This window comes from Hoplias malabaricus, chromosome 11 (genome assembly GCF_029633855.1).
Source record: "Hoplias malabaricus isolate fHopMal1 chromosome 11, fHopMal1.hap1, whole genome shotgun sequence".
Taxonomy (NCBI): Eukaryota; Metazoa; Chordata; class Actinopteri; order Characiformes; family Erythrinidae; genus Hoplias; species Hoplias malabaricus.
The window spans coordinates 13,040,648-13,067,387 of record NC_089810.1 but is presented as its reverse complement, the minus strand read 5'-3'; the positions used below and the strand labels follow the sequence as shown (position 1 = coordinate 13,067,387).

The 26,740-nt window shown below is 38.0% G+C and overlaps 2 protein-coding genes across 4 annotated transcripts in view; one reads left to right on the top strand and one right to left on the bottom strand.

The window, feature by feature from the left end:
- Positions 1 to 26,740, bottom strand: part of mapk8ip2 (mitogen-activated protein kinase 8 interacting protein 2) — a 47,991-nt gene that overhangs the window by 6,901 nt on the left and 14,350 nt on the right. Inside the window, exons 2-6 of one of the 3 annotated variants that reach the window (XM_066685724.1) lie at positions 14,111 to 14,216; positions 5,165 to 5,398; positions 4,960 to 5,038; positions 4,492 to 4,584; positions 1,463 to 3,817 (exon numbers count right to left, since the gene is read on the bottom strand). In XM_066685724.1, coding sequence (XP_066541821.1) covers positions 1,463 to 3,817; positions 4,492 to 4,584; positions 4,960 to 5,038; positions 5,165 to 5,398; positions 14,111 to 14,216 — 2,867 coding nt within the window. Of the gene's footprint in view, positions 1 to 1,462; positions 3,818 to 4,389; positions 4,585 to 4,959; positions 5,039 to 5,164; positions 5,399 to 14,110; positions 14,217 to 26,740 lie in introns of all 3 variants that reach the window. The other 2 variants (XM_066685723.1, XM_066685725.1) reach the window with 2 other exon arrangements.
- LOC136709725 (gastricsin-like) lies at positions 16,690 to 22,382 on the top strand. Its single transcript, XM_066685172.1, has 9 exons — positions 16,690 to 16,884; positions 17,710 to 17,851; positions 18,100 to 18,217; positions 18,365 to 18,483; positions 18,851 to 19,050; positions 19,494 to 19,610; positions 20,079 to 20,232; positions 20,812 to 20,904; positions 21,967 to 22,382. The coding sequence occupies exons 1-9, from the start codon at positions 16,829 to 16,831 to the stop codon at positions 22,120 to 22,122; spliced, it is 1,155 nt and encodes a 384-aa protein (XP_066541269.1). The 5' UTR covers positions 16,690 to 16,828; the 3' UTR covers positions 22,123 to 22,382.

Below are 26,740 nucleotides of genomic sequence, written 5' to 3'. Positions count from 1 at the left end.
CACTTAAAGTTAAACCCAAAAGTGAGCCCTTTAAGTTTTTGTATAATAAATAAAGGAACCATTTTGTAGAATTAAGCATAGTGTTCTTTTTATTTTGTGCGTTAAATCCACACTGCCTCTGACTGTTTTATAACTACTTCACGTGAAATATCAGATATTCTTTCTTTTTTTATAAACTGTGTAACAGCAGATTTTTTCACTGTAATTCATTCATCTCAAGTTTATAACACTGCTATCTAAGAAGAGTAGAATATTAACCTGATGCAGCCTCTGCTCTGCCACTAGCACACCAAAAAGATTATCACATTTAAATAATTAACACTTCATCCGAAAAAACACTTCACTCTATAAAATGTGACTGGAATTCTGAGACGCAATAATTGTCTAGCACAGTGGGTGTGAACTGAAATGCTGCCAAAAATAGCAGAATATGTAATATCTGTCAGACAAATGAGTAAAAATAAGTCACATGTGATTTTGGAAAAACTATTTGAGTATTGGTTTGGGGATGTTGATTAGTATTCAGAGCCTTTGAACTGCTGTTTGGGCCTGACCTACATTTTACTAGATTTCAAAAAAGGTACTACAACTGCTGAATTTATATTTCATTGCTGTCCATAGAAGAATGCGTATCATCAAAAAAGCCATTTACAGCAGAATGGGGAAAACCTTCGTAAAGGCTAAGCACCAGCTATATGAAAGTGTCAAACAAATAAATATAGTGGAAGTTGAGTTCCTAACTTGTGTTTATTGATAGTCAGAAAACATGTTATTTCTTACTAATTCAAGGAATAAGGTTTAAAAGACCGTTGGTCCCCCCAACGGTGTTCAGAAACTCTAATAGGCGTCTTGCCTGTGACGTAGATGGTGGACAACAACTCTAGAAGTTGCACTTAATTTAATGCAAAATGACGAAAAGGTGTGTTGTTTTTGGCTGCAATCATTCAATGTACAGTGGGACATCTGTGCACAAATGGCCCAAAGATCCCAAAATATCCAGAAAATTGACTAAATTTGTCAACTTTAAACGGGTACTTTGGAAAGGACCACCCGCTCACTCCGTTATCTGTAGTGCTCATTTCACTGGTGCTTTTCCAACAATATGGGCATGTAAGGAAACCAAGGAAAGGTGTTCAAGAGCCTCTGTAACATGGAGGTAAACAGGGTAAGTACACTTACTTCGCCTGTTTTAGTTGGTGTTAGTTAATGTTAGCTTGACTTGCTAAACTTGGTGGCTCAGATTATACTCGGCTACGTAGCTGCATTACGGAGGTTTATAGTGTCGGATGAACCTTTCTATTTGTCCATTTATCATGAAAAATTGTCACACAATGTGAAGAACAGCTTCAAATAATGTAGCAAACTAAAAAATCCACAAAAACTGACATACATGTTTCTCCTTAGACAGTGACTTTTCTGTAAAATAAAAGTGCATGCATCTCTGTGTGGACAGATCACTCACTGGAGGATCGTGATGTGCTGTTGACGAACACATTGAGGAACTTCTTGGAGAATGGTAGGTCTGCCTCAGGCGAGGAGTCTTCCTCGGATGAAGAGCTTAACAACAGATCTGTCCGCATTCCTCCTATTGTCTGGTTTTGTTCATACACGTCTTCTTCGTCGGCTGCCTCTTCATCACAAACGGTGGACAGCCCATCACTGTCATTGCTAAGAACCGAGGTGCAGCGCTTCAGACTCACTAGTTCCAGTGTAGTATTCTCATCCACCACTAGAGTGTATTTCATTGAGTCGTACGCCAAGGAGTCATCTACCGGTTTGCTTCCCACAGACTCAAAAGTGCTTTGCAGTTCTCGAACACTCTCATCGATAGGTGGAGAACTGTCTAGGTATGTGTCATTTCCATAAGGTGAGAGAGCCTTTTGAAGGCCCTCTAGGAATGGTGAGGCTTCCTGGTCATCTTCATCATTGTCAGTGGAGTAGGTGAGGCTGAAGCAGCGATTGGTCTGAGCTGTGGGTATGTCGAGTGTCAGACTATTCTTGACCTCTGTGATTTTTTCTAGGGAAAGAGGGTCCACCCTTGTCTCCCGTCCCTCATCCTTGTCACTGATGATGCTTTCGGTTAAACTGGGTGAGTCCAGGTCCTTTATCCTCTCCATCATCAAATCATTATTTGGCTCCTCGTCTTCCTCATTCTGCTGGTTTTTCAGTGATCTCTGACATGTAGAGCCATCTCCATTTGTGTTCTTGGGCTGACACCTCTCTAAGAAGACAGGCGTGATGGTGTCATTTGTAGGGTTGCTCATGTACAGACAAGAGCCGATTCCCTTGCCGTCTTCCTGCTCCTCCCCCGATTCACATTCCTCATTCCTGTCTTCTTCATCTCTCTCTATTTTCACCTCTGAGTCTTCAGTTAGCTGCTCCAGGCAGCCTTTCTCAGCTGTCTCTGCTTGCGTCTTACAGATTTCACTCTCATTAAAGGTATCTGTCTCCAAGTCAGATGAGGGTGAGATAGTGTCTGAGATGGATGCTGAGCGCTTGAGGCATTCCTCTGGGCAGCTGATTGGATAGGATCCTTCTGAGATCATCCTGTTTACCAGGTTGCTGAGTAACCATGGTGAATCTGAGTTCTCACTAAGCTCATCTTCTGACTCTGATTCAGAGTCTCCCTCACTGTTCCCGTCATAATCGTCCACTGAGGGCATGAGCCTGGGCCCAACAGGGAGGTAGAATGACCGTTTAAAGCTCTCCAGGCTGTGATCTGGCTCAATCTTCAACAGCAGTTGCTGGGATGCATGGTCTTCACACGGCACAGCAGGCGGCAGAGTCTCATCAGGGTCAGCTTGGTGCTCATAACCCTGTTCATCATCTACATTCTGCAGCCCCATCAATGCCTGTCCATCATCTAGAGGTTGAATATCAGGACTATCCTCCATCGATGGAGAATGGTCCTGTTTAATGGGCTCGGGCTGGCCTAGAAGAAGAGACGTCTTCAGGCCCACAATGCCACTGTCCTGCTCAGCATCAAGCTCTTGGTCCAGCTCTGGGTCAGAGGTTGGTGAGCTGGCTTCCTCAATGGAATTGGTCAGATGTGAGGACCTTCCACTGCTAGACTCACTAGTCAGATCCAGCTCCGTCTCTGAAATAGATGAAATCATATTACTGACCAGCGGCCCACCACAGGCAAATGCTGCCTCCAGTTCGCCCTCAATATCAGAGTCAGATCCAGGAGAACTGAGGTCATCACTGTGCTGGTCTGACTCTGCAAAGCGCTTGGCATTCATGTCAGCGATGCCAGGGTCGGAGGATGGAGATGATGTGTCATTCATAGCAGCAGCCTGGTCATTCTCAGGCACCTCAAGAGTCTCATCTCCTGCATTAACATTAGATTGAATGGATGACATATTGCTGGAGACAGACGCTGACTCTGCAGGTTCGATACTCGGAAACTCCACATAGGATGAGCCATCAGGCTCCTTACAGGACAGATCATAGTTCTCCTTGCTGAGGAAGTCGATCTCAAACTCTTTATCCAGCTCCACATCTGACAATGGGGTCTCTGCCTCATTGCCAAGTGGTGCAGTAGAGGAGAGGCACTTACTGGTGCCATCTAGAGTAAGATCATTCTCCAGTTCTTGGTCATCAGCAGTTTCTGTAGTGATGGTGTATGTGTCGTTGGGTCTGGGGCGGCACAGTCGGTGTTTGGCATGGCCGTTGAGGTCGTGGTCAACCTCAGTGTCGGAGCACTGGGAAACACAGTCATCTCCTGAGGGTACTTGTTCCTCAAGAGTTCCTTCAACAGTAGACTTTATCTCAGTGACCTCAGGGCCACCAGAGGAGTTATGCTGACCAAAGGAACCTTGTTAAAGTACGTGGAAAAAGAGACAGAAGGAAACAGAAAAAAAGAGAGAATGGGATTAGAAAAGAAGGGAAAGCAAAGGAAAAAAGTGTTTTTTTCACAGTGACAGATAAGAGTAACATCTACACTCTTAAAAAGGCTGTAAGACTATTTTTAAACGGTTCAACTGGACTTATACTATTGGCATATACGGTTCTGTTCATAAAAGTATGTTACTAGAAATAAAGTTTAACTAAAATAAAACGATTTCCCATGTGAATGGGACAGTATGAGAAAGAAACTCTTAATAAAAAGAGACACGTACCAATGATAAAATTTGAAAACATCTCTTAAAATCAGAAAGGTTAGATATATTGACTAGATTTATATTTACTTGCAAAGATATTTTAGTGCAGCGTGTATTTATGTTCCCAATATTTTATAGTTAGTTAATGTTTTAAAATATTTTATACGTAAAATGAAGATGATGATGATGTTTTCAAGTTGAAAACTGATTGAAGTTGACAACTTCACATTCACAGTTATGGCTGTATGTTAATGGGCCCCTAGAAACAGCGTCAGACATTTTTTACCGTATTCGGGCCGCTCACGTCTGTTGCCCTCAAAGTCGTACAGCAGTGGCCTGCCAGGCGACTGATTGAGACCACAATGCCCAGGTGGGTTTTGGGGAGTACCTTTGGCCGAGACTGTGGTGCCAGGAGCCCCTGGGCATGTGCCAGTTACATGGGTACCATCCTCAAGGCAAGTATGCGTTGGAGATAAACGGCCTACAGCAAACAAGAGAGCAAGGTTTTTTTTTTGTTTGTTTGTATTTTTTTTTGAAGGGGAAGAGCTTAAAGCATCTTCTTCACTCATGAGTATATTTTGAGACTGGATGTTGTGTTTATTATTTTTATCTGGACATGCCTGAAAAACAACTACTAAGAATATTCCAAAAAAAAAAGCCATTTATGAGTGGACCTTACTTTAGTTATGTAGCTAATGGCAATGAATGTAATCAGGGCAGACATTATTAGTAATCAGACTGTATATAAAGTACAGCTGAAAAGCACAGAAAAGGAAAAAAATGGTAAATTGCCTGTCCTGTTAAGCTCCTGTCAGCTAATAGCAGCTTTGCAAAGACAAGTGCTAGCAATAGTCACCCTGTGAAGTGGGATTGCGTAGTGAATCCTGCCAGCTAGACTTTCGTGGAGATACGCTACTGTTGTTGTTCAAGGAGTCCTGGGAAATCAAAGAATGACAGAGATTACTGTCTAAAGTATGCAAACTTCTAGGCAATTTTGCTTCAATTTAAATATAAACTCTTATTTGTACTGCAATATGGCCGCAGTGTGAGTGTATGTGTACCTGCGAAACTGTGGTGGTCAGATTTAGAGTTGTGGGACGGCTTTTAAGGGAACCTAAAGTAGGAGAGGGAGGGGGAGATGCTGAGGGAGAGGGCGGAGCATCGGGATCTGCCTCTCCTTCTTCCTCTTCATCATCATCCTCATCTTCATCATCGATCATCTCAAATTCTTGGAAGTCATCTTGGAATGAACACACAGGGTGGTGGAAATCATTCTTCTCCAGAATGAGGGAGTCCTAAAGAGAGAGGTTTATATTAATAATATGTGGTTTTCAACTAAAGCAAACTTTCCGAAAGCATTTTATTGACTGATTTATTGACAGCAGGTCAGCAATCTTAACCTAAGCTTTCAAACTCAATGTATCAAAACAAACCAAGCCTGCGAAAGAGAAAAATATAAAAATACAATTTAGCATTAGCCAAACAAGGCTTTAAATAGTTATCTAGTGCTGAAGTAGGGCTGTCACAGGCATCCAGTTTTAGCTGATGATTAATTGCTAAATAAAAGACGGCACTCTAGGCACAGCTCAAGAGCAGCTTAAATAAACAAAAAATTACTCATCACTGCCTCCTAAAGTTGTTACTGCAACAGTCATGAATGAGAAATTGTCTTTTCCTAAGAGTAAAGGGATGTTTTGATTTCTATTTGCATTCCCCCAGCTATAATGAGAACATCTCATTTGCATTCTGCATGATGTAACATATGTACAATTGTGAAAAAAACAACTATGGACATTTTTACATTATGACAGGACTAATATAGAGTGGAAATATGAAGTATGGGCGGCACGGTGGCACAGCAGGTAGTGTCGCAGTCACACAGCTCCAGGGGCCTGGAGGTTGTGGGTTCGATTCCCGCTCCGGGTGACTGACTGTGAGGAGTTGGTGTGTTCTCCCCGTGTCCGCGTGGGTTTCCTCCGGGTGCTCCGGTTTCCTCCCACAGTCCAAAAAAACACACTTTGCAGGAGAATTGGCGACTTGAAAGTGTCCGTAGGTGTGAATGTGTGTGTGTCTGTGTTGCCCTGTGAAGGACTGGCGTCCCCTCCAGGGTGTATTCCTGCCTTGCGCCCGATGATTCCAGGTAGGCTCTGGACCCCCCCGCGACCCTAAATTGGATAAGCGGTTACAGATAATGGATGGATGAATATGAAGTATGAACATAAATAAATATGTACTTAGTTTACATCAAATGGGTCAAATATATCATTTTCAGTTTAGGAAACAGGTAAGATATCTTTGACACCTCAGTCCTAACTGTAAGCCTCTTCACGCAGAATATGACTCAGATCTTAAAGATATAGGGAAACCCAGAGTAGAATTAGAATACAATTTTTTGGACAGCAAAACATTCTTATAAATCCTGATATCCGGTTTCCCATAAAGCCTGATAAACCATGAGGGACAACTGAGGACATAGTGACATTACAGAAATGAAAACCTAACCTCTTTATCTTGCTATGAACAAATGCTTCTGTGCCACTTTGCATGATTAGAGGCATTAATCACTTAGTATAGTTCTGAGACATGGGAGAGGGGTCTGGGCATTAGTACACCCTTAAACTAAATAATCATAGGCTTTACCAACATGCTCTAACATCAGAAGGGCTAAATGATTTGGACATGGGATTGTTCTTCATATCTGAGGATGGTTTATGTCCCATTCTATTCCATGAAAAAAGGAGAAGTATATTTTATTTGTAAGTATTTCAGTATAAATCACACAAATTAAATGAAAGTCTGATTCGGTTCACATTGTAATAGAGACAAAATCCAAAGTTGGTTCATAAATAAATTTAATATAGATGTGACATGAATCTAAAACGAGAAAAGGACAGATGTAAGAGAAGGAATAAATCAATAATAAAGTATCTCAGGTTTCCACAGACCAAATGTACAGTGAGTTACCTGCCAATTGTTTGCAAGAATCTATTGTCTATATTGCCTTTATGTTGTAATTTTAAATATCATACACTTATAAACTCAATTCAAACAAGGAGTTTATTTAGTGCTACTCTGATGTTTATGACAGAAAATGCTCATTTCTGAATATGCAGGATCACAATGCAGTTTCGTTATGAGTGAACGAGAGTCCCTTAGTGCCTCTGATACCCACAGCCTTTTCAACAACAGCAGTGCAGGACCCAAATCCCTAATCAATACAGTTCCATGACGAGATCAATAACTGTAACAACCAGCAATCTAGCAGGCCAATCACCATCAACTACTCACACATCAGACAGAGCAGAAAAAATGAGAAAAAAGATATCACAAAATGCCCAATACTCTGTGTATCTGTGCAAGAATTGTTCTGAAGACTTCTCATATTTCCAAGGACGAGGCCTCACCCTGACCAGACCTGTGTCCACTGATCTGCCAAGAGGCAGAGTCAGCCTTACGCCAGCAAAACTATTACTGCTGACAGAGCTGAACCCACAGCAGGACTCATGAATGAATTCGCCCTCTCAATACGGGTGGCATACAAGACAGAGTTGGAGATTGAAAGCAGAGAAAAGACCAGAAGACAGGAATAAGATAAAAAAAATAATGGACACATTAAAAATAAATATACAGTTTAATGTAAAAAAGCACTAGAAATTAGAGATTAAGCTTAATTAATTTTCAAATATTAAACAATATACTGTAAACAATTATAATATTCAGAGTTTTTTTTCGATTGAAGTCTGGTCTAGTGAAGTCTGAGTACAATTGTGAAATACACACACACACACACACACACACACACACACACAGAAGTATCCAAATTATTTAGAAAGCTTGTTGAGCCTAAAATATGTTTAATCTAAAAAAAAATGATGCAGACTACATAATTAAAACTATTTATTGCTCATAATACACACTGGACCGTGTTATTACACACATAAAATGTGTATTAACCACTCATCAACTGACAGAAAAGCACATATTACCAGAATCAATTTCCAATGCTAACCAGTGTGCTAGTCGAGCTAAAGTTAGCAGGTGCTACAACTGGCACTCAGTCAACTCTCAAAATCAGTATAACACTTTGTCGTCAAGAAAACAAGTTTGTGTTGCAAGCTTGGGTTTGGCAATTATAACCGCACAGCATCTACAGAAAAGCACTTTACCAGATTTTCTGCTATAATGTGCATACCGGGAAAACCGTACATACAGAGGTTAGAAAATGAAACAAACACCTGTCATTGTAGTGTGGGAGGTTTCATGGCTAAATTGGACCAGCCTGGTGGCCAATCTTCATTAATTGCACATTGCACCAGTAAGACCATGTGCATCCAATGGTTCAAACATTGTATCCTGAAGGTGGTGCCGTGTATCAGGACGACAATGCACCAATACACACAGCAAGACTGGTGAAAGAAAGGTTTGATGAACATGAAAGTGAAGTTGAAATTCTCCCATGGCCTGCACAGTCACCAGATTATTACTATTATTGGGGTGTTTTGGAGGAGCGTGTCAGGAAACGTTTTCCTCCACCAGCATCACGTAGTGACCTGGCCACTATCCTGCAAGAAGAATGGCTTAAAATACCTCTGACCACTGTGCAGGACTTGTATATGTCATTCCCAAGACAAATTGACGCTGTATTGGCCGTAAAAGTAGGCCCTACACCATACTAATATATTATCGTGATCTAAAATGACAGGTGTTTCAGTTTAATTGTCCAACCCTTGTAGATTCTTCATGTAGTGAGTGCGATATGTACGATATCTGTGCGATATGTGTTGTAAAGGCTCTCCAGAGGGATCTATTCCCCATGATTCTGAAGTTGCATAGCCCCAGTGAGCATGAGAAGTGTTATTCTCCCTGTTACAGGTTGGAGGAGCATCACAGTCATTCACAAGTGTGGAGATATCATTACAAACAAATCATTTTAAGGTAAAAATATTATGTAGTGTTACTTTTAATGATAAATAATTCATAGAATGGCAGTAGTTGAGCATAACCTTTTTTTGTCAAGAGAGCTGTATTTAAACGTGAGGCATGCCATCTTCTGTGAGGTAGTCACTACTGTGGGTTTTTAGGAGATACAAGCGTGAAATAAGCATTAACACTAATAGAAAATGTAATATGCTACTAACCATTTTTTTGTTAACACATAAGTAAAAAACATGCTAATTTTGACAATAATAAGATATATATACAGATACAACCTTTTTGCTTTGGACAATTCTACTCTCAAAAATCATCCAAATGAGGAATAAAGATTAAACCTACAAGGAGATTAAATAAACGTACATAAACAGACACACATGCAGTGGGGGAACAGAGGTTGTGTACTAGTAGCTGATATGAACCATCACACAGTTTTACACAGCACTGCTGCATATTTCGGTTTTTTAAGACCCCACTGCAATAAAAAATGTTCTGCAGAAGAATTACTTTATTACCATGGAAATATCAGTTTGAGCGCATGCAAACTGTGTCTATCAATACCCTAGTACAGTGGTTCTTAAAATGGGGGTCGCAACCCCTCTGTGGGTCACAAGGTGGCAGGGGTCACAGGATGATTTTTTGCCTGAATGTATTAGAGTTTTTTTTTTCTTACAATTAAATGTATCACTTTTAAAAGTATTCAGCAGGCTAGACATGCACAGCTGAATGTTTCCTTACTGCTCTTGCAAAATTAAGTAAGGGACTGAATACTGTGTCTAGGCGACTGCAGATCTCTCCTGCTTTTTTTAATAAGGAAGATAGAATAAAAAGGATAAAAACACAGCAGAATGCTTGAGTTGGAGAAAAATGGGATGATGGCTCCAGAAAAAGCCAGCAAAACGTTTCGGAGTCATCTACAAATGTGTGTTTCTACATAAGTATCTTGAAACGCATAACACAGAGGAGAATGACAACAAAACAAGTTTTGATACTATCAGAAAGAATATATAAGGTACAGATTCACGTGTCAACTTAGAAATGAAATAAATCATCCACAATGTGTGTGTTTTTTTAAGGAGTTTTGGCAAAAGGCAGCTTGCTTAAACCCAGTGAATAAATTAGTTCTCTCGAGCCCATGAATTAGAAAAAATGTGAACATGAATTGCATAATCAGTCCCATTAATTAAAGAAAATGTGAGCACAAATGTTAAATTGTTCACTCAAATTAATATTTTTACCCACTGCCCCTCCCAGGCTGCACAGAATAGTGACATTCTGTGAGGGAAAAAAAAAAAAAACCTACAACAAAGTCAGCGTATCCTAGATCCTGTGCCTCTTTTTACCTACTTAGTCTGCTGCCTTTATCACACAGGAAGGTCCATTCCATGTCTCTGTTCCTGCTTGTAGATGCACATGCACACGGCCCAGAAAGTGTGCATTTTGACTTAGATGTGAGTTTCTATGTAACACGTGGAGCATTCTATTTATGTCAGAATATGGAGCAAAATGTTTACAACATCAGGAATCTTTCTCTCCGTCTCTCTTTTTCTCTCTCTCTCTGAGGGCAGTCCGGGCAGAGGTTTTTATGACTATAAAAACCTAAAAATCTTATATGGAAACTAATTATACCAGAGATTAAACTTTGCAAAGCTTATTCAACCAAAGTACACACCTTAAAAAGCAGAATTACTCACTAACACACCTAATTGATCTTATTAAGCAGCCTGAGATTTACCAACAAATGCTCTGCTCATGGGTTTCTCTAACTAAAATATATTTGAACCATTATGTTCAGTTAGGAGCACAGAAGGTATGACACACTGATTGAATAAATCATGAAAGCACTGACAGAAGTCAAGGGGGAACAAAGAATAGACTTGTAATTGTAACAAGCTTGTTGCAGAAGTAAGTGGGTTACTGAGTCTGCGCCAGCTGAGTCTGACATTACTAAATGTTTTAAAATGTGTTACAATGACTTCAACCCCTGTTAAGGCTGACCTTTGACCCATTGGTTAGCATGACAATAATGCTCAGCACAAAGTTACACACACATGAAAGATGGGAAAATCACAAACATAGGTTTACATGATTCTATCACAGAAAGTGTTCACAAAATGTATGTCAAACAGCAACCAATGCTGTGGGTCAATATTGGAGCAAAGTAAACGATACTGGGCAGATATAATCTACCTGTGCTTTATACAATTATTTAAATAAAACAGCAAGCGTGGTCTTATTCATTCAGCACTGCAGTACTTCAGTTTGTCTGCAGAGTCTGTCCAGGTCCTCTCTATCTCAGATATTCTCTGGATTTGCATTTCCGCCTGCCTCCCGTCCACTCGTATGCTCTGTTCAGAGTCTGTAGAGTCCATCTTTCTTTTCTGTTTCTCAATTAAACAATTGATGGAGCAATACGGATAAATGCAACTATGTGAACATAGAACATCTGCAGATGATGACGATGCTGCTGAAACGATGTATCTTGCAGCCCTAGACGTGCTGTAGTGATTGATGATGAGTAGTGGAGAACACAGAGCAAACAATCTGAATTTACTCCTACACAGAGAATGTCTTTTGATCGTCTAGGATCCTAGGTCTTGTCTCTTTAGCTAAATCCACAGGTTTTCAGTTGGGTTTAGATCAAGAGATTAAGATGGCCTATGTCAAAAACAAAGGGGTCTAGAAATAATCATTTATTCAAGTATATTTTCACTGCATTTTGCATATCAACAATACATTGTAAATATTCATTGTAAAATATACATTGTAAAAACTGTAAATGCATCACTAACGCTAACATTTTAACAATTTATAAAGGCCAATACAAATTCCAGATTAAATGTAGTATTTAATAACAAACAGAATGTCCCCAAATCAATCGTGACTGCTTATTCAGATGCTGAATATACATCATTAAAAATCACACCAGTGTAATCACAATAGCAAATTATTTTACAATTACTTTAAGCCATTTACAGCCAGCCCAGTCCCCATTCCAAGGTACATATGTACCTTGAACTTGTTTCAGCACACATTTAACTGTGTCTGATTAAAGTTTTTAATGTAAAAGCTGAAGCTAAACGAATCAGTAAAACATAACTACACAGTGGGGTAAAAGCTGAAGTGAACTGTGAATACTTTGGCCTGTAACTGCAGAATTTATATCAGGTACGCAGCAGATTTTTTTGTATATATATATGTGTGTGTGTGTGTGTGTGTGTGTGTTAGGGGGTATGCTGAAAGAGATTGCAGCCTTTAGATTTCCTCTAATATCAGTAATGACAAACTGTATATACCAACCAAACAGCAAATCAAAGGAGACAGATAATTTTTTTGATTGTGGCTACTTATTTGATTTGCTGTTTGGTGAACAGGCACAGGGGTTAGGCCATTGCACTGTAGCATTAATCCCAAAGCTGGAGCAGCCAGGAGACTGAATCATTTCACTTAAAGGCAATGTCTACAATTGTGAGGAAACAATGTTCTCTCGTTTGTTTACATTCAGAAGCCCTGCGTCCTTTGAGGTGGGATGGCATGTATGAGGGGAAAAACAGCTGTTGTGTATATATGGCTGTAAGTTTTATTCACTGTTTAAATTACCAAAGAAACACATTTTGTTTGTTTAGTTAAGTTTTGCACCGCTTTCAGTCTTGGTTTTTATTTTCATGCAGTTAACAGTCTACAAAATTTAGTGTCAGTTCCATCTACAGCAAAAATAAGTCAATATTACTTACCTATGGAGCAGGAATAGAGCAATATTCCCATCTAGGTTCAAGGTTTTTTAACGTTTGGAGGTCTATTTGTTGTCTAAAATCCCATGTCTTTTAACCACTTACAAACACTGAGGCTTCATAAACACAGTAGACCCATTTTTAAGCACCCACACAGACTGTAAATCAAGCAAACTATGAGGAAACATCTTCAGAACGTTATAAAAACGTTGCATAAAAGCAGACACTCTATCCTTGGTTGTGCTGTCCATTATGAACACCTTTTGATTTCATGCTTTAAGTCTGAAACAAAAAAGACATCTACCTTTTTACCACTCTTCACCTTAAATGTAATTTCTCAATTTTAAATTGTAACATTTATTTTGATGTGTAAAAATCCAACAAAGTATAATTCCAAATATTTTGAAGCTCTAAACAAAGATGTGCTTTAACAATAATTAATTTTAATTTGTTCAGAATCTGTACACCAACCGTCAAAACAGACCCAATTAGCCCCATTCGTAGTGAGAGGAAACAGAGTAAGCTATATTTTAAACATACTAATTCATCCAATAGCCCTGAACAGGAAGAGAAAAGAAGGGAAGAGAAGAGAAGAGAAGAGAAGGCATTAGCAGCAGACTTCATTGGGTCACCAGCCTTCTCCACTGCAGCCATGGCACACAGCCACTGCAATAAAACATTTACAACCCCTAGCTAAAACTACACACACACACACACAGACAAGAAACCGTGAGCAAGCTAACATTATTGGGCAGATAAATTTAAACAACCAACACAAATCCTTACCCTTAAATACAGTAAACATATTCATTTTATGTGTGGATGTGTTGTTACAGGTAAAACAATGTTTAGCACATTATTTGCTCAATGGGCTCTCAAGGAAATTAATGGGTTTGCTATCAGATAATGATCAGTACAATTCAACCCACTATAGCTAATCAAATTACGCACATTCACTGAGCTTCCACACATACTGTTGCCCTTTCCTGCCCTCTCCAGGACTGACACACACATTCGGAAGCTTTATCTGAAGAGTGTATTAAGATGTAAATTACCCTGACTGAGAAACAAATGTGATGCAGAACACAGCTACACACAGTAAACAGAAAAGCATACATATAGCACTAACATATGCTACTCAAGCAAAATTGATTTAACCCATTATAGTTCAATTATGAACCACACAGTTAACAGTAAATAACCTGTAAACACTAAAATATCTAATTTATTGGTGTTTTAGAGGAGAACAGATGTCGGCCTGGTCAGAGTTCTGTGACCTTCCCTTTGCCATTGAGGGACACAATAAGCTGAACTGAATGAAACAGAATAGAGTTGATCCGTTACCTTTTCATAAGGGTCAGAGTCGTAGTTGAGGCCAATGCCACAGTCATCAGTGATCTCTGACAGATCTTCATCATCAAACTCCTCCAGACTAATGTCATGAGCTGGCCTACAGAAAACAAAACAGAAAATAGAGAGTTTAAAACTTGGTTGAGAACATACTTCATAAAAAACCCAAAGACTAAGAACATCAGCAGATAAAATATGCAATTATACATGGACAGGATACCTGATATCACATAAATTGCAGCTGAGCATATACCAATTCTATGTAAAATAATGTGTTTTGTGCAATAAATGTAACAAAATAATACATATGAATGGTCACCATTTTTTTGGTGCTGATTTCCTACTGATGCTACAGTGAACATTTGTTCATTAATTCTTACAGAAAGTCTTATATGTATAAAACAACTAGATGTTAGCATAAGCCTAAATGTATAATACAATTATGTTGCTCATAAGCAATATATTGGCTTGCTCCCTGGCAACCATCCTAAATGTACGAGTGCATCAATTTTACATAGTTAGGGTTTCAGAATTTTTCACTCCTCTGGTTCTTGGCTACATAATTGGTGTTTACCATGGGCTAAAACGGTTAATCTGCAAATACAAGCCGTGCAATTTGAGTCATTGTTCAACTGACAAGCAAATCCCCTAGATGCTTTGAGAGAGTGTGTGTGTCAGCATGAATGTCCTGTAGAGGCCTGAGATGAAATATGAAGTGTCATGATCTATCAACTGATGATCCCCTAACCAAGCAACATCCCAAGGCCACTGAACCGCACACACATGTACAGACATTTAGAATACACACACACACCAAAGTGAAGATCCCACAATGTCACGAATCAGACACTCAGACACAAGTCCACAGTAAACAAATGATCTTTCCTAGACTGGGTTTATATTCCCCATCTTCTCTCCCTCAGATATACATCAGTTGCTTTTTACAGTAGCTGTAACTCATCCAGTGTCCCTGTTAGCTGACAAATATATGGGTTAGCATGCTGTAAATGAGGACAATGTCTGCTATGGCTCAGCACAGCGGCAGAACGCATTACCCTAAGCCTGAGCTATGCTAGCCGCTATCTCAGAGATGGCACCAGTTCTGCTGTGCCCCACTCGAAAAGAATGCTGCAATGCAGCTTTTCAGAGGCAGAACAAGTCAGTCACAAACCCTGCAATCTATAAATGAGAAGTGAGTGTGAGAGAGAGAAAGAGAGAAAGGGACTCGTCTGACAATGTTCTTTTGAAAAAAAATAAAAAATTAAAGATATTATAGCATTAAAAAGTCTATTAAGCAATCTAAGGCCACATTTGTTACTTTGCACACTGAATGCTATATTTATAATTATCAATCCATTAAGAAGTATAAACCTATAAATACATATCAGTTTAATAGTTTATGCTGTCATCGATGAAAATCTTTCAGCCCCTGGTTACATTTTCTCAAAATAAGTACACATTCTTTAAAGAGAGCATACAGTATGTCTGCATTTTTATGCATAATTACTTATGATTTTGTGAAATCACAAATTTTTGTGATTGTTTCATTTTAATCACTTAATCACCAAAGTAATTATAATCATACACAGCATAAATGTAAAATATGCTATACCAGTGCATCAGAGCTTCACATAGGGCCCACCACACTCTCTTCCTACCTGCAGCTACAGAATTGCAAAATTGCGAAAAATTAACCTTGGGCTTTAAGTGTTTTGTTGTTTGTGTTATTTCCCTTTGTTTTCCCCTAAGTTGATAAGAAAAATTAATATTTATTTTTCCTTGTGCCAAATCATGCAATCACATTCTTGCAAATATAATACGATATCAATAACCTTGACAAATATCTTACGACAATAACTGTAAGAAAGATTAAGATGCAATAATGTTCCAATGAGATAGACTGAACACACAGACTATATTAAAAAAACTTTTATTTTCTTAGTTCAACCTAAAATAATGCACTTCATAAAGTAATAAGCAGTGTTAAAGGGCAAAGACATTCAAAGCAGAATAACAATTTTGAGTAACAAAAGCCATGTTCTCCATTAATTGAAATCCCACAGACACTTCAAGGCAAACTTTGCCCTCTTCCATCTTATACAGTGTGTATATAAAAGAAATTCCAGACTGCCAGACAAACCCAATATCTACTATAGTTCTGTCAGTGTCTGTCACAAGATTCGGTCTGAAACAAGAGCATCAAAACATCAAACCAGTGTAATTTCCTTTCCACATCAGGGACATTCCATCTGTGTGTCATTAGCCAATTCTAAGTTCATTAGGCCATGCTTTTTTTCCTGTTTTCCTATTTTATGACGTTCATTTTCTTGTCACACTAAGATCAAGAGTTTTATACTCAAATGAACTTGCTGAACAACAATGTTCTCAAATGTTCAAAATAGTTTCTTTATTACTTTACAAAAGACTTAGGACAAAAGGGTGCTTTGTTTAATTTCCCCTTAGTGTTTTCTCAGTGAAAGTGCATTTATTTCTGTGTATCTTTTGTGTGTGTGATCTGTGTTATCATAAGACAAGCCAGGAATGTTCTGCCAATTGTTTTCTGAAGCCATCAGAGAGTAAAGTGCCGGCTCGGGTAAATCTAGCTTGTGTGTGTTTAACTGAGATACATGTGCCCTGGTTTGAATATATAAGGGCCATGCAGGTGTGAGGGGTCCGTGTGTTCATTCAGTTTGACAGAGCACAGGAATCACCATGAAGAGCCTGATTGTCCTCGTGGCATGCCTCGTCCTGTCTGAGGCCCTTATCAGGTAAGGCATTTAAATTAGTCTCTTTCACACTTTGGTTTTAATACTCACGTTTATATTTTTGAGACAGTACTTTGGCGACCACTGCATCTTGGACACCTTTAAAAACAGTGTTTCTCAACTTTAATCCTGAAGGCTGTCTTACCATGAGCATTTTTGATATTTTCACCACTTATAACACACATCAACTATGTAATCAGCTTAATAACAAACCCTTACACAAATGAGTTAAAGCTCTAATAAAAAAAAGATCCCATGGAGCAATGCGCGAGGAATGAATCTTTCAATACATTTATTCATTCATTTATTGTCTTTAAGCGCTTATCCAATTCAGGGTCGTGGTGGGTCCGGAGCCTACATGGAATCACTGGGCGCTAAGTCCTTCACAGGGCAACATTCACACACTCACACCTATGGACACTTTTGGACCATGGGAGGAAACCGGAGCACCCGGAGGAAACTCATGCGGACAAAGGGAGAACTCACCAAATTCCTCACCTCGAGCGGGACTTGAACACAACCTCCATGCGACACTACCTGCTGTGCCACCGTGCCGCCCTCTTTCAATAAATTGTTTTTAAATAATATTTTAAAATGTTCATTGGATTTTAAAGAACAAGCTGATGACATATAGTTAAATACACTGTTTGACTGGTTGCATTGCTGAGTTACAAAAAGTACTTCCTTCGTGGAACCTACGAAGGTTTTTACTTAGAATTTCCTAAGTTTAATTTCTGAGTTCACGCAACAATTTAACGTATCTCAGACAAAAGCAACGTACAGCTGGTTTGTGTGATATTTTAGCCAAGATTTTGTTCCTTTCTGCAGGGTTCCCCTGAGAAAATCTAAGTCCATCAGAGAGATTATGAGTGAGAAGGGAATCCATCTGCCTTACACTGATCCGGCCCTCAAATATCACCCTGAGATTTTGGCCACCTCCACCATTGAGCCCATGAGCAACTATGCTGACGTAAGCCAAAAACCTAAAGGCTTTAATTAAGACAAAAAATTTACAAAATACATTTAATATTTTTGAATTTTTTAAACCAAATATATAACACCTTGATCTTATGTGTTTTCTAACTAACTAAATGTGTTTGAATTTATATTGAGAATATTTTAAATATAAAAGGATTACACATTAATTAATAATACATTAAGATTTTACATTTGCACCACACATGGAATAAAGCTGAACACAGTTTATGTCCATTTCAGAACTACTACTATGGCGTGATCAGCGTTGGTACTCCTCCTCAGTCCTTCCAAGTTCTCTTTGACACAGGCTCTTCTAACCTGTGGGTCAACTCTGTCTACTGCAACACCCAGGCATGCAGTAAGTTATTTTCTATAACACTGCTTTAAATAAGATAAATATGTATTTAACAGACTGACACACTAGCCCTCTGGCAAACTGACACCACTGCTGCAATGTAAAATTCTGAGTAGTGAAACTCAAATACTGTGATATTCCTCTTCTCAGCAAGCCACACTCAGTTCAACCCTCAGCAGTCCTCCACCTTCCAATCCACCTCCCAAACCTTCTACTTGCCCTATGGAGCTGGAGCTCTCAGTGGCATCTTTGGTTATGACACTGTCACTGTGAGTCTGAAATCATACTTTAACATGTGCTACATTTGTTAGAGGAAAATATACAATATATCACAATATATACAACTAAATGCATCTTTACTGGCAACATACCTTGGGTACTTGTTTCCACTTGAAAAATGAACCAAACATGCAACTTAATCAAGGCACCCAAACATTTGCATTATATCATTTCATGTACTATGATTATGTTATGCTCAAAGAGGTTAGATACATATTGTAGAAGACTATATAGTAAGTTAAAAGCAAAATATACGTACATGCTAATGAAGTCATCTCAATACATATGTTCATGGGTTCTGACAGAGATATTAATCAATATTAATCAAACTTCATAATGCTTTTTTGTCACCATTAGCTGTCAGGCATCACCATCACTGGCCAAGAGATTGGTCTGAGCACCAATGAGCCTGGCCGGACCTTCATTGTGACTCCATTTGATGGAATCCTTGGTTTGGCCTACCCAAGCATTGCTGTTGGCGGTCAGACACCCCTTGTGGATACCATGATGCAGCGGGGTCTTCTTCAGGAAAACTTGTTTGCGGTTTATCTGAGCTCGTGAGTAAGAAATATTACAGAAAAATATGTGAATGATGGTTTTATAACAAACTGAAAAAGTCACGGCTGAGGGAGGACAAGGAGGTGGACGTACATGCAAGGAGTAACTTTAATACGAATAACAAAACCAACGAAACACTAATTAGAACTAAACAGAAATAAACTAGGACGGGAAACAGCCAGGAACTGGTGCAGACATAAGTAAAACTCTGATAGACGGAAACAAACATCTACATGCAATACCAGACAAAGGAGCACTGAAACCAAAGGGGTATATTTCATTGCTAATTATCTCAATACGAATCCACAAAACAATTCTGATAAAGCACCATACAGTAAACAGAGCTATATGCCACTGCTTTGTGCTTTGTATACGTGTTGTAAAATTATTTGTTTTATTTGATGTCTATTCAGGATGATATTTAACTCTGTATTGTGTTCAGGAATGGAAATTCTGGCAGTGAAGTGATGTTCGGTGGAGTGGATCAGAACATGTATCAGGGTGAGATCAACTGGACCCCTGTGACTGCTGAGACCTACTGGCAGATTGGCATTCAAGAGTGAGCTCCACGCATTTATAGTTTGTCCAATTTATACTATTTTATGCAAAGTATTTTCACAACTGTTTAGAAATAACAAGAAATAAGAATACTTTTTAAAAGGTGTTTATAGATGTATTTTAAAAGGTTTAAAATTAGATAATTTACAGAACATGTGACTATGTGACACACACACACACACACATGTTACATCTCAAAACACACCTTCCCCATACATAAGAAAGTAATAATAAATGCAACAGATGGATAACTTAATTTATGACTACATGAATAACAGCTAATTGTTTTCTCCTTTTAAGATTGCCTTTCATTTTTCATAACACTTTTGATATGTTAAAAACACAAAAGTATGCTTTATCGATTACTCAATTAATCTACGAAAACATTTGACAGAATACTCAATTCCAAAAATATTCGATAGTTGCAGCCCTAAGTATAACACAAACAAATTCACAATTTCTGCACCAGGTTCTCAATTGGAGGACAGGAGACTGGCATTTGCTCTCAGTATGGTGGTTGCCAGGCTATTGTGGACACTGGTACTTCCACAATCACTGCCCCTCAACAAATCATGTCCAAACTGATGAGTTCAATTGGAGCACAGCAGAACAGTTATGGGGAGGTAAGTCAAATACAGCACATTCAAACCAACAACAGACGCTTGACAAATGTGTCTTAAAAACCCTGATAGGTCAAAGTGACCATCCATCCATCCATTATCTGTAACCGCTTATCCAATTTTTAGGGTCGCGGGGGGTCCAGAGCCTACCTGGAATCATCGGGCGCAAGGCGGGAATACACCCTGGAGGGGGCTCCAGTCCTTCACAGGGCAACACAGACACACACATTCATTCACACACTCACACCTACGGACACTTTCGAGTCGCCAATCCACCTGCAATGTGTGTTTTTGGACTGTGGGAGGACAAAGTGACCATAAATCTTGTAAAGCAACTAATGTAGGAAATAACAATATATGATAGCTGCCAATCTTAAACAGCAATGCTGCATTCAAAACCTGAAACCTCACAGAATGCCTTTCCTTATAATAAAACTCAAATGCAGATTTTACTGGGACCTACATATACAGTGTAACAGCTTGTGCTTACTACAGACAACTGACCCAAAAGCCTATACATAATTTCTCTGATCTTCTAACAAATATCTCTCTGTGTGCTCTGTATATCTACTTTTTTCACAGTATGTTGTAAACTGCCAGGAAAGCAATTACCCAACTTTAACCTTCACCATAAGCGGAGTCAACTTCTATGTGGGTCCCTCTGACTACATTGTGGTAAGATACTTCTGTTAGCTACTGATTGAATGACTGTTTGGATTTTTAAAAGGATCATTTTAAAATAAAACATTTAGGCATTAGGCAATGTGTATGATCACTCATGGTTCTATATAGAATAGATGTCTTTACTAAAGATCCATTGAAGATGCATTTTGTATACCGTAGGTCTACCAGTGGTTTATTAGCCAATCCCAATTGCCAAATATACTTAGTACTATTTATTCTGATTGATTCTATTGCAATACATAAAATGATTTAAGTCTGTTAACAATAATATTTAAGTTAATAATTTGATCTAGGTTCAGTCCTTCAACTTTATGGGCATACACTGCCTTAAATTTATTTTTAATTTTTATTTTAAAACTTTGAGTCTGGCTGTATTTTGCCAGCTTATGAATTTTTAAAATGTTTCAACCTTAAATGGTGCTGCACTGACAGGCTGCCAACATGTATCTTAAAATGTCTTTTAAGGTGGACTGGACCATTCAAAAGTATTACATAAGTATTGCATTTTTGTCTAGAGTACTCACTAGATGATAGTATTGCACATAAGTTCTATCTATAACTAAGCGTGTGCGTAGTCTCTACAAAATCACTTACAGACAATCAACTGCTAGCTCTAGTAGCCTCTGATACTCACTGTACACTATTGAATGACATCATTTTGAACTACAAGTCAAGCCACCTTTATCTGCCTAATATTCTGTGTCATTCATTATCAGAAACATGGACTGATTACATATTAGGGTAAAAACAGACGATTTCTTCTCCATCCTAGTTTTGCCTTTACTTAAGTATAGATAATATAGACCACTGATGTTCTTGACTCACCACTGACATGTAAAAACTGAAGCCCTGTGGAAACAACCTGCTTTGCCACCATTGCAGCATCACTGTTGGTCTACACATACTGACAACATGTACACTATACTCATAAAAACACATAATGAAAATTTTTCACAATAACACTTATACATCCTTATACTGCCCACCTATACCTGCAATAGGTCTTTTGCTTTCATGAAAACTAAACACCAAATCTTAAACGCTTTATCACAGGGGCAGAATGACTACTGCTACGTGAAGATTTTCCCCACCTACCTGCCTGCTCAGAACAACCAGCCTCTCTGGATCTTGGGAGATGTGTTCCTCAAGGTATACTACTCTGTGTACGACCGTGCCAACAACCAATTGGGTTTTGCTTCTGCTGTCTGAACATCATCTGCTTAACATACCTAACGACACAAATGCTCCGCCGAATTCATCCACATCTCTAATGGAAGCCACAATCTCCTTGGAAACATCACTGATACATGTCATTAAATGCATTGACCTTGGAAGATCTGGAAGATTAGTGGATTGTGTATAGCCAAGAAAAAAGGCCACTGTAAGACCTTTAAAAATAATAATGTTAGTTACAGACAAACAGAATACCATGTTCTAATCAAAATGTATATTTTAGAACATACCCTATTTAGTGCATTGAAACAATCTTTCATTTGAGCATTTCGATGAAAAATAAAAGCAAACTGCACACTCTCCTCTTTCTGGGTAATTATTACCTCAACAAGAAAAGTTAGTCAATAGACAAATGGATTGTTTATGCTTCAAATAAGCCACACCTTAGCAGTGCTTCTTTGACTGTGTATTAATTAGAACCAAGCAAGTTAGTTGAAAAATAAAGGAAAACACAATTTCAGGCAGCTTCAACTTTAAGGTCCAATCCACAATCATATAAACTAAACTAAGTCCATACAGACAAAGAATAAATGAAATATCCTGACTGGCAAGCTTTTTAAAGATATAAATATATGGGATTATTTGCTTAATTTAATATAAGCATTAATACTTTTCAGATCTTAAATACCAGTGCATCTGTTGAGACTTTTAGAGACATAGTAATTACCCTAAAAACATTCTTTATGTGAAAAATCACTACTGAAAATGTTTCTGAAGGCAACGCTACCTTTAAAGCAGAGCAGGTTACCAGCAAACGTGCAGGGATTAACATGATTGGTTAGCACACGTTGGGTGGAGATTTTCTATTACCGCTATATACAGGCAAAACTTCGTCTAGTCCCCCTTGACTGTCTGCTCTGACTGTCAGAAATGCCTTTCAAAGTATAAATGTGCAATATAATTTTCAATTTTGTTACTGTACACTTAGTTCTGTTTCATAATTTGTTGGAAGTGTTGCAAAAAACCTCACTATTTTATTTTTCTTGGACGATAACAGCTTGCTGCCTCATGGAAGTACATTACTGCACATTTGAGATTTTACTGCTGCAAACTTTTTTGCAGGTTCACTGCTAGAGAGCCCCATAAATATTCATAAAGCTCTGCAGTAAGCCCATGGTAAGACAAAAAAATATATATATCACAAATTTTTATGTCCATAACAAGTGTTTCTAATTGGAGATTTGATGAATGTGAATTCACCAATAGCAAAAATATGAACTCAAACAATGCCATCAAGGATACTGGGTTTATACTGTTGCTTTGGTCAAAGCTTAGGGCAGCCCTGAAAACGCCCAAGCGCTTTCCTCAGCTACATTAATATTGCACACATTCAGCTTAATGTGAAATGCCAAACATACAGCAGTGAAATCACCAAATTCTGCCAGAGGATTACAGGATCACAGATACTCCTTCACCGTTCCTCATTCACAATATTATAATATCCAATACAGCACATTACACCCTGAAGGCAAATTTCAAATTCATCTGTAACCTACAGTTCCTCTACAGATGCCATAGACACTACGTAACCAATTATATTATACAAAGAGGGGCATAAATAATTAATGGGGTCACACAGAGCAGCTTTAGCTGCCACAGCTGTGCCAGAAAAACCATTATACACAACTAAACTGGGTTCCTCTGTAGGCTATATAAGTGAAACCCTCTTTCTAAGATACCTTTAATTTGTAGTATATCTATTTGAGGAACACTATTTATCATCTTTTACTAAACATTTCAGAGTCAACGTAACTCAAAAATTCTCAAAAATTCCTTCTCAAAAATTAACCATATCTGAGTGTCTCGCTAGTGTTCCGTTTGGCGATGGTTCCTTAAACCTCTTTAAATAATCAGAGAAGTTACAGGCTATATCTGAAATGATCCACTTGTTCACTCGTTCACTTCATCAGTATATTAGACTGTACCATGTAAACAAAAAAAGCAGTAACACTTAGCTATTTATTTCGGAAACGATTTTCTTGACCTTTCATCACGAGACACAAGAGAAATGCAGTCTGGCAAAATTTATATTAATGTATTCTGTAATCATTTTAAAAATATTAGTATCTACTGTTTTTTTTAACGTTTTCTTTTTATATTAACATTTTTACTATTTTCTTTTAACAAAGAGGTAAACGTGCTCTAAGAACTAGGGAGCTGTATTAGTTCGTCAACTCATTCAAAAGGTAAGCTGTACCTTACTTTTGTGGCCACAAGTCTACACACTTATTCAGAGAGACTTACAAAAGGGCTTGTCATTACCTCAGAACACCCAATGCCGAATATTAGCTTTATAGTTACCAAATTTTAATAATTCAACCACACTGCCTGCTAATAATCAAGTCCAAATTCTAGAACTGTGTATACCATTTTAGATTAAATTATAACAAACTCTATAACCTGAATGCATTTTTATTACTTTTTATTTTAAAAACTCATATTTTTATTGAGGTTTTATAACACACAATTATAGAAAAAACATACATATGTATTCATTAAGTAAGATACCCATATGTACATAATATATGGGGAATGCATTACATAAGAAACCGACAGTTATGAGATAAACAACAATCAAAACCAAAAAAACAAAAGAATAGATATGGTTACAGGGATCAATTATCTGAATATATAGTAGTCAACCAGTCAATAACATTCGCTGTGTCAACTTGTGACCATTTCTCCCACTTTGTTACAAAGATACTTTCTTTCATTCTGAGCCGATATGTCATTCTCTCCATAGTGTAGACCTCTCTTATGATCTTTAGTCACCGGCTTATATTAGGTGGTTCAGTCTTGAGCAATAATATTTTGGTTAAGTATGTATCCTTCTCCAAAACATAATCAGTCAGACATCAGAGATAAATAGCAGTGCATTCCCTAGGTATTCCATATCCTAGAATAATTTTTATCATGTCACTTAGGTGTGATAAAATAATGAGTCCCATTTTTCCATCCAAATTCTCTCTATGTTCTTGCATTTGTAGTTGTGTGTTGAGTCTCATACATGTTATGCCATTCATCCAGAGAAATGTTAATCTATTACTTATTTTACAGTAAGCAACAATTATTAACTAATGTTTTATACTCAAACTGTCACGCCCTGGTCCTGTCATGTGACTGTCTTCCCCACCATGTGCTCTAGCCCTACTCCCGCCTCGTCAGTGTCTCCTTTGTAATCCTGCCCTCTCGTTATCTGTCCCAGGTGTTCCTTGTCTGTGGTGTATATTAAAGTCCCCTTGTCTTAATGTCTCTTTGTTGGACATTCCATATTTGCTTGTCATATTTCTGTTTGTCTCGTCTGTTCCTCATTCCCTTCAAGTCAGTCTTTGAATCTCTCTTGTCTCAAGTCTGTGTCTTTACTCAGTTTAGGTTTCTCTATATTTGTCTCTCCATGTCTAAGTCTTTGTTTAGTTCTCTTTGTCCAGATTAGTCTCTTTAGCTCTATCTGTCTGTATAGTTCTGGTTTGTCTGTATCTGTATCTCAGGCTAGTTCTCTCTGTATCTGTCCTCTGTCCAAGTCTTACTCTAAGTATCCTGTATCCTAATCTGTCTTTGTTTTGTCATCTTTTGTGTAAATAAAAAGTATCCTGTGTTATAGCATGTGCATCCACCCAGTCCTGACACAAAAATGTAATCTCATTTACTATTAGTAAAACGGTACACATACTGTTAACCTACTTTTCAGAAACAAAACTCATATCAATGTAAGACAAGATAGACTGGAAATCTTGTGTATTGTGGGATATTAGTCCGTAAGTAGTGTTTGATTGTTTACTGGATTTACGGTGCATTGTGGGTAATAATCTAGTGTACTATATAGGGAATCAAATTGCTCACTGAATTCAGACAACACTACAAAATGGCCGACACACTTAATAGTACACTAACCAGTGAATAGGGAGCGATTTCAGACATAGCCATAGTGAATGAATGTCAACACTGCAGGTTAAAAATAACCTTAAAGATAATGAATTAATAAATGAATGAACTAATAAATGAATGAATATTTAAGACTGAAAATTTAACATCCCAGCAGACGTACCAACAATGCACAATGACTTAAAATAAATTGACAAAAAAAAAGTATTAATAACAAAAAGTTGTGAGAGAGAATGACCAACAGAGAAGGAATAAAAAAGAAAGATTATGTACGCACATGTGTGTGTTGAGAAGCTGTGTCCCTTGCTGCAATGCTTGTAAACATGACAGCTCTGTCCCTTTCTTTACTCTTTCTGGAGTTGTGTGCCTCAAATTCATGGAACTGAATAAAGCTGAGAAATTCAATGTATTCTGGTGTGACTTGCTGTTAAGAAAATAACTAGTAAAAGTGGGTATTATTGTGAAGCATTTGCAACAAGCCCTGAAGATAGACAGGAACCAGAAAAAAAGTAAACATCATAAAAAATAATACATTATTTAGTTTTTTCAATTTTTTAACGAATACCAAAACTTTTCTTTCTGACATTTTTGGCTTAATAATTTAGATTCTAGAATTTTAGATTCTATTCTGTGCATCCCTATTTTGAATCCAAGCAGGCTCTGCTTTACCGGTGAAAAAAATGGCTATATTTGTGTTGTAGACATCATAATT